The following is an 8,485-nucleotide window of genomic DNA, read 5'->3' as shown; positions in this document are numbered from 1 at the left end:
CCGGGCCGTCTCCTGTACCCTGCCTGCGCTCCCGGGCCGTCCCCTTTCCCACGTCGGCCGCCTGAGGTCTCCTGTAGTATATCTCCAAGCAGGATTTTTTTAGAAAGCGTTCAGCAATGGCGGCTCTAATATTTCTCTCAGTACAGGATTCCTTTATTGCATCAAAGTGTGTTTTTGTGATGAAAGATCCATTAGCGATGCTGGGACCGGGGATGAAAGCAGTAATAGGTTTCCTTTCTTTTCAGTGCAATCATGCAGCTTTTCATCAATGGCCAGTCGCTGCACACCTTGGATGTGGCCGACCAGGACACGGTGCTGGATGTTAAGGTATGCAAGTGTTCATATTGAAAGGCCATCTCTGGGCTAAATGTATGTTTCATTATACAGTCCCCGGGCATTGCTATAAAAGAAACCCCTTTAGACCCCATTCACACTGAGCGATTTGTGGCGCAATTTCAGCTACAAAATCGCTCAAACATCAGATTAATGTCGCTCAATCTAGCTTGTCCAATGCATTTCAATGGCGCTGTTCACATCTCACAGCTCAATGTCGCCTGTAGATCGTCGCTCAAGCTTGTAGCTCGAACATGGCCTATTTTCTGGCGGATTTTGTGCGATTTGGTCCAATAGACTTTAATGGTGCAGCTCAATGTCGCGCTACAGAAGTGTCACTTTTGCACAGAAATATAAGAAGGAAGGAATTATGTAATTTTTGATTGGTTACAGCCCAATGTAGCAGCTACGAAGTCCCTGTGACTAAATGTGCACTGTAGCTCAGCTCAAAATCGCGCTTTTTTGGATGTAGCTCAGTGTGAATGGGGTCTAAATCTAGTGATCCACCGCAGTACCTCTTGTTGGCCACAAGGTGTCCTTTGCCTCTCTCGGTTGAATGATACCCAGGGGAGCTGGATACCTTTCTCTGGATCAATAACTCAGGAAGTATTGGAGTTGGTCCACCCCAGCCCTCCGCGCCTCTGGTGTTCCTTGTTTACTTTTTTGGTGTATGTTACAAGTCACATTTCCCGAAGACATTTCCAGTGACCACATTGTAGTGTGATGCGGTTTTACTGCGTTACACCATGCTGCTCTAAAAAAAGTACTACATGCAGTACTTTTCATAGCATACCACTGCGATGTGGTGGTATAAACAAGACAAACTGCCTCGTGTTTGTGTTGGTCCAACTTGGCCCAATGTAAGTATACATAATTTACTAGGGATGTACTAATATAGTTTTTTTGGTATCGAGTGCGAGTACTGATATTTTTTTTTTTTCGCTACTCACCGATACCGGAAGTCCCATTAAGGAAGCAAGACGGCGTGTAAAGACTCGCCACCCGGTTTCACGTTATATGCAGGGAAGCCGGCTCCATGCTCCCTCATCACCAGGTGACGAGAAAGCATGGAGCCGGCTTTCTGTCCAATCAGAAAGCCTGGGGCGTGTAATGACTCGCCGTCCGGCTTCCTGTTGGTCAGCTTCCCGACCAATCAGGAAGCCGGGCAGTGAGTTATTACATGCTGCCTGGCTTCCTGATTGGCCGGGAAGCCGGCTCCCTGCTTCCTGATCACAAGGGAGCAGGGAGCTGGCTTCCTGATACCGGAAGCTCATGTATCGGGCTAGGCATCTGAGCATTAGTACGAGTACTCACCCAAATACTCGGCTTCGGCACCAATAATGATACTAATATTGGTATCAGTGCATCCTATAATTTACATACTTAAAACACTAAAGTAGTCAACACTACTACAGTGCTTTATGGCAATCTTCCAGGTCCTGGTACTGCCTCTGTGCTGAGCGGCTTCCCTTTTGCAGCGAAGGCAGAGGGTCACTTGCTTGGCGCAGCAGCCATTCATTAAACGCCTACTATGGTTATCAATGCATGCTGGATGTTCTCTGATTGGAGGAGGTGCAGATTGTGAGGTCACCACCTCATCTCCAATCAGAGAATGGCGAGTGTTCATTGATAAAAATACCAGGCACTTGCTGAATGCCCCCTGTGCCGAGCGAGCCCCACTGTTCTTTCAAAGCAGACGGGCAGCCACACAGCGCACAACTTTCTCTGGGTCTGACCTGTCTGCTTTTTCACTGTTGGTCCTCTGCTGAAGGTGGGTCTAGTGTGAATCCTGCAATGGAACACTACTGTGATATTTCGCAATGGCCAATCACATGCAAAATATTGTTTCCTCTGTTAACAGATGCAGTCCTATGATGTCCTATTTCTGTCATTTACAGGCTCGTGTAGCTCAACTTGAAGGTCTCTTGGATTGTGACCTGGTGCTGTCCTATGCAGGAGCGGCACTGGAGGATGACGCGGTTTTGTCACAGAGCGGTGTCGGTGACCAGTGCACCCTGGACCTTACAGGCAGACTTCTGGGAGGTGTGTATTTCAGCTGGACTGTGTTTATTTACAGGTACCCTAAAATTGCTCTGAAATCGCTCATGTGATGTCAGCCAAGCTAAAGGTTTTAGGAATTAGGAAGAATAGTGCACCAAGATAAGTAAAGCTGCCTGAATACCTTTAGTTACTGGCCCTGAACAAAGATGCAGATCAGAAATTGGGTTTAGATGCAGGTTAGAGGTTTCTCATCTTTAGAGACCTTAGAGTCTGTTTTGAGTCAGGTAAAGTCTTTCCGGTAGACTTGTATTGAAATAAAGAGGCTTTTTGGTATTTTAATTATAAATATGTACCCTCCCAAACGGGAGTATCCCTTTAAACCCAATACGGCCATTTAATGACTTTCGTAGATAGATGCTGTGTAGTGTGTACATTGACCTCTCCCAATTCATTTCCATATGTTTGACTGTCTCACAGGTAAGGTCCATGGGTCACTTGCTCGTGCTGGAAAAGTGAAAGGCCAGACGCCTAAGGTATGTGATTTCAGTTCATAGTTCTCATTCCCAATTCTCTATACATGCTTAGCCAGGGGTTTAAAGAAGAAATGTTAATAACCCTTGGAATGGGGCTACCTCAGCACTGCAAGGGTTAATAACATTTATGCCCAGAGTTCTTCTTTAACGTTCGTACATAATTAGAAATGTGCAAACCTTCTTGTGAAAGAAGTCTATTGGGCCTCCTAGGTCTTGTAGTCTTTACTTCATCTAAATAGAATGTTATCTTTAAGATGACAGTTGTGCCCTATGAACTGCCTGACTTATTGCTGATAACACGCACCACCTTCTGACCATGCATTACAGTGTGGAATACCAAAGTCCCATAGATAAGAGGGAGGTAAACAATTCTAAAACTGTGCTATTTGATGCTGATATGCACACTCAGGACGTGGGAGTGGCTAGAGATTATCTGCATTTGATTGACGGGGTAACAACTAGTAGATCCAATGGCTGTTCAGCTCCACAGTTGTCCTCAGACAAAGTAATGTCAGAGGAGGGCTGTACCTTTTCGGTATAAGTTGTCCTTTAAAGTGTATATCGGTGCAAAAAAAATATTCAGCGATAAATACACATTTCCCCATGTCTTATGCATTTAAAGACCCTGCAAAAGGTGTAAGACATGGCCAGTTTGTTTTTTGCTAAACTACTGCATACCGCCCAGTATCCTCATTTCCGCAGCATAGGGATTACATTGTTTTGTAGTCCCAAGATAAGAACTCGTAGGGTTTCTTGCAAGAGGCAGCTCTGAATTTCTGACCAACAGGATTTATTTTTCACTTCTCAAGTTGATATAAGAAAACTCGTTCAATTGTATGTTTAACAGGCCCAAAGTGGCCCTGCACAGAGCAGCCTTCCTCCTGAGAGCATTCCCGAAGGGTCATTGTCAGCTGGTGAATTCAAACAGAAGCCCCAATCATTCCTGTTAGGAGAATCATACCCTGAAGGACCATTGGACACAGTTATTAGGAATGAATGGGGCTGTAGCTTGCATGCGTACAATGAAGAAGACTGTAGGGACTGAAGACAGGCTGTACAGCACCAGGCAGGGCCGCACATTGAGGATCAATGAAATAGGGACAGGTATTGTATTAGGTGACCTGCTTTCAGTGGGGTGGGAGGGCAAATTGAAGCAAAGGTACAGTTGTCCTTTACACAGTTTGCATTAAGCCTGCACAACAGTTTTTTTAAATTTTTTGCATAAATCCAATCCTAACGGGTCATCCTTATTTTACAATGGCAATTGCATTGGCAAAAATAGTTGTAGTCAATGACAGATTTGTTGTCTGGTGAACAAGAAAGCATCAGAAGTTCTTGCTACACTTTCCTTTCACATTTCTATATAAAAGTATAGAGCAATGGATACATTAAGAGCAGGCATGCCTCGGAGGACGCCCCATCTTCTCTAAAGTTACAGAAACACAGCAGAAGCCCAGCTTTCAGTAACAGCTGACGACCCCCATTGTGTCTGCATCAACTAATTTGCCGGGTAAAAATGGCAATCGTTCAGTTGACTATGTGAACTGCATTTGACCTGCTTCAAGTGGGGTTTGCATCCCCATGGGGTTGCATAGGAATGCAAATCCTCTTTGAAATCAACAAAAGCCCATTGGCACAATTCCCAAACTGTTTCCACCATTTACATTACAAAACAAAAATTTGGAAGCACCTCAGGGGAAACTATAAGAAGGTAGTAAGGCGGTCCCCACTCTATATCGCATACTACGTGCCGCATATCCTTATTACAAATGTAGAACACCCTGTGTTACCTGGTGCATGATGTATAACATTCATGGGGAGCTATAATATTTCATACCCCCGATTGTATGGAAGATTAAAATGCATATATAGGTGCCTATGCAATCTTGTCATAGACGCGGTTAACAATACATAACCACCCATAGGTCTTAGAGAGCTAAAATGTTCCTTGTCCCCTGATGTATAGGTAATTGACATATGCACATATACAGTATACTGTATGTACGTGTATATACAGTATAGTGACATAAACCAGTATGCTCTTACCAGCTGTAGTGTAATCATTTGTATGGGCCATAGCTAGCCAAATATCCCATGGAATCCAATTGCTAATTATCCTCCAATTCCCAGGGTAGTAATCTTGCAGGGCTGTTACAGTGAACTCCGTGGCTGGTAAAGTGTCGGTAACACTGTTTTTGAGTATTATAACAAATCTGCATTCGCTGGCAGGCTCATACAAAGTCCAGGCGTTCTCCCATCCAAAGGCCCTTTACAGCTAACATGTGCCATATGTCTCTGTTTCCCCCACCCCTGACTTCTTCAGAAGGGTGAGATACACCCCTTTGAATTCCAAAAAATATTTAGCCAGTGGATTCAATGGGATATTTTCCGTGGACAATACGAACGATTATACTACACATGACAGCTGGTGAGTGTACCCTGGTTTATGTCACTATACTGGATGTAAGACTGTATATGTACTGATATATACATGAACATATTTCAGTTACCCATACATCATGGAGAAAGGAATATTTTAGCTCTCTATCCAAGACGTATGGATGGTTATGTATTCTGAACTGTGTCTATAATGCATATGCACCTTCACTGTCCTAGGTCCTACAGTATACATTGAGTGGCCAGATTATTATGACCACCTGACATTTGTAGGCAAATTAGCTATAATTCGCTATCATTTCGTGCTGAAGTTGCTAGAGGGCCAGACCATTATAAATAGGGAAGCAGGTTGTTTACCACGACAGTAGAAGTGATTGTTTCTGAAGATATGGGTAAACAACGCGATTTAACAGCCTTTGAACGTGGGATGATTGTTGGCGCTCGGAGCCATGGAGCGAGTATCAGCAAAACAGCAGAATTTGTTAAATGTTCAAGAGGGGCTCATTGTTAAAATGTTTAAAGACTGGACTGTCAGCCGAAAATCTGGGTCTGAACATGCGAATTGTGGCCGTCAGCGACTAGTCAATGTTAGGGCAGAACGGAGAGTGGCAAGACTGGTACAAGACAACAGAAGGGCAACAGTGCAGTGTCAGATTCCTCGCATCATCTCGTGGAGTCACCACGTGGCCCAACGAAGTACTGATGGGGTGGTCATAATAATCTGGCCACTCAGTGTATATGCATGTATTTTGATTTCCCATACATCAGGGGGTAAGGAATATTATAGCTCCCCAAGATGTATGGAGGATGGCCATCGTTGAATCGTGTCTCTAAGGAGGATTGCCCACAGATTGCAAAAGCTTGGCTCACCAGTGAGTGACTAGATATTAGTTGTTAGAAATAATACCTGTGTTATGTGATTCCATGGCACTTTGACCTGTTTACACCAGTTGAGGTGACTCGTTATATATGTCACTTGTTACTAGTGGTGGGGCTGTAAGAGGCATCAGTGCCATCCACATAAGCAATCTGCTGGCTTGCTCTACACAATATGTGAACATATAGTTCTGACATTCCACTTTATCTATAGGAGGAGGAGTATATTAAACGACCGGAGGCTCATGGTTTCACAGTGAAGAGTGACATGAAGAGTGATTGGGAATATTTATATACTATATATAAAGATGTTTTGTAACAGGAGGGCCTTGTAGCTAATAGGAGGTTTTAATTGGGGGTATTGGTTATGGCTTGTACATCCTTACACTTGTGCCCGCTCTATTATTAGGTGGCAAAACAAGAAAAGAAGAAAAAGAAAACTGGCCGAGCAAAGAGACGCATGCAGTACAACCGTAGGTTCGTCAATGTAATGCCCACCTTTGGAAAGAAGAAAGGCCCCAATGCCAATTCCTAGACCGGATCTGCTTTCAGCTCCCTGGAATAGTATTGCCAAGGAAAGTGATTTTCTCTTTTGGCTTTCATTTAATTTTTATAATCACTTGGTTTGTAATCTTATCAATAAACTTTTAATAAAGCTCTTTCATTCATTAAGGAGTAGATTCATATGTCTTATGGGGAAAATATAGAGACTGTATACACTGGCAAGGTGTCTATAATCACCCCCATGGCCATTTTTTGCAAATCCAGAATCAGAGTATATACTTTTTAGAGGAACTGAACTGTGCTCAATTTCTGTCTTCCTCATTACTGACCTGCCATGCCTTGTGCTACTGTGTGAAAGCCGCCATCGTGGTAGAGGCACATCTTCGAGACAATCAAAAACAAAAGGACAGATCTGATATGTCTTCTAAAGATCCCTTTTAAAGTGGAACTTCTGCACTTCTTTTTTTATTAGCCCTTATACATATTTGAATTCAAAGTTTGTCACGTGACATTCTGGATCCTTTTCTAAAGGTGCCCATACACCTGCCGATTATCGTACGATAATAGAGGGTGATCCCGCGATCGTACGATAATCGGCAGGTGTATGGGCAGCGTGCGACCGCTTCTACTGTAAGGTCGCACGACTTTCCTCTTACAAGCACGCTTGAAAACCCGCTGAAAATCGTACGATTTTCGGCGGGTTGGCGGCATGGGTCGGAAGAGGAATGCCGCAAGCGCACACTGCAATCATCGGAAGCCCTCCCCCTCAGCGGGGAGGGCTTGCGATTATCGCAAGTACGATCTGCCTGTCCAAGATGGGCAGATCGTACAAAATTTTAATCACCTTACAACCATCGCACAACGAAAGTCGTGCAATGGTTGTAAGGTGTATGGCCAGCTTAATAGTATTGCTGGTGGTCTTCCATACTGCCAAGAGTGATTCTGACTTTGACATACCCAGTGCTCGTTGGAACTGAATTAAACAGGCCTGGCCTTCATTTAACTTGGAAGAGCAAGTATAATGGTGACAGTGCTGGAGGTGAGTATTGCAGTTTTCTTTTTTACATTATCTTCCACTTGCTGGGCTACTTATTTTTTTCATTTCTTCACACCTGGAGTTCAGCTATAAGTACTGGCTCTGATTACCTGTCAGTTTCCAGGCATCGCCGGTCATTTCCACATTATACCTATAAAAGGTATTTTACATGCATAGCACAGACAGTGCTGGCAGGAAAATGGAATCTCACAGCCTTGCTCAAGTTGGAACAAGCAGAAAAAGCTTTCAAGGCTGAAATAAGATGTTGTAGCTGTGAATGCAGCTTTACACTCGGGATAATTATCTGTGTACTGAACTTTTATGCCACCTAAAAGTGATGCTGTTGAAAGCCATCGTTGAGCCTTGCTTGAACACAGGCTGACATGCAACCCACTCCTCTGCTATACTAAGGCAGAGGCATATCTACTGCACGGCAAACTAGGCATTTGCCTTGGCAGGCACTTTCCAGGGGTGTGGCCCCCCAACCCAGTGAGGCAGGGACTCGCCTGCCATTGCGAAAAAAATAAAATAAATTATACCTACCCAAATTCACTGACGAGCTCAGCCTCCTGTCGCAAAATCGATACAGCGTGTGCCTGTTACTATTTAAAGTGACGCTTAATGTATCCAGTTTCTGACAGGATAAGCAAAATGCGCAGTGGGTTTCCCCACCAATAGCGCAACCTGTCAGCAGCTTGATGCAGCGAGTGCCTGTTTAAATAGCGACTAACATGTTATGCAAAATGTCCTAAACAGAAAGGGGTGGGGCAAATTTAGATTGGGGGGGGGGGGGGGGCGCCGTGTT

The 8,485-nt window shown here is 44.1% G+C and overlaps 1 protein-coding gene across 1 annotated transcript; it reads left to right on the top strand.

Moving 5' to 3' along the window:
• Nucleotides 1–240: 240 nt before the first annotated feature.
• Nucleotides 241–6,714, top strand: LOC108797912 (ubiquitin-like protein FUBI). Its single transcript, XM_018569612.1, has 4 exons — nt 241–327; nt 2,232–2,376; nt 2,812–2,867; nt 6,550–6,714. Exons 1-4 carry the CDS (start codon nt 253–255, stop codon nt 6,673–6,675), a joined length of 402 nt encoding a protein of 133 aa, XP_018425114.1. The 5' UTR covers nt 241–252; the 3' UTR covers nt 6,676–6,714.
• The last annotated feature ends 1,771 nt before the right edge of the window (nt 6,715–8,485 follow it).

The sequence above is a fragment of the Nanorana parkeri genome, unplaced genomic scaffold (genome assembly GCF_000935625.1).
Source record: "Nanorana parkeri isolate BGI_ZX_2015 unplaced genomic scaffold, ASM93562v1 scaffold1365, whole genome shotgun sequence".
NCBI lineage: Eukaryota > Metazoa > Chordata > Amphibia > Anura > Dicroglossidae > Nanorana > Nanorana parkeri.
This window is presented reverse-complemented; position numbering and strand designations above follow the sequence as displayed.

Bases quoted from the DNA above. Each gene is read 5' to 3' on its own strand.
- LOC108797912 (XM_018569612.1), top strand. From the start codon at position 253: ATGCAGCTTTTCATCAATGGCCAGTCGCTGCACACCTTGGATGTGGCC. The intron at 328-2,231 runs GTATGCAAGTGT...TGTCATTTACAG, and splicing joins ACACGGTGCTGGATGTTAAG to GCTCGTGTAGCTCAACTTGA. The intron at 2,868-6,549 runs GTATGTGATTTC...CTCTATTATTAG, and splicing joins TGAAAGGCCAGACGCCTAAG to GTGGCAAAACAAGAAAAGAA.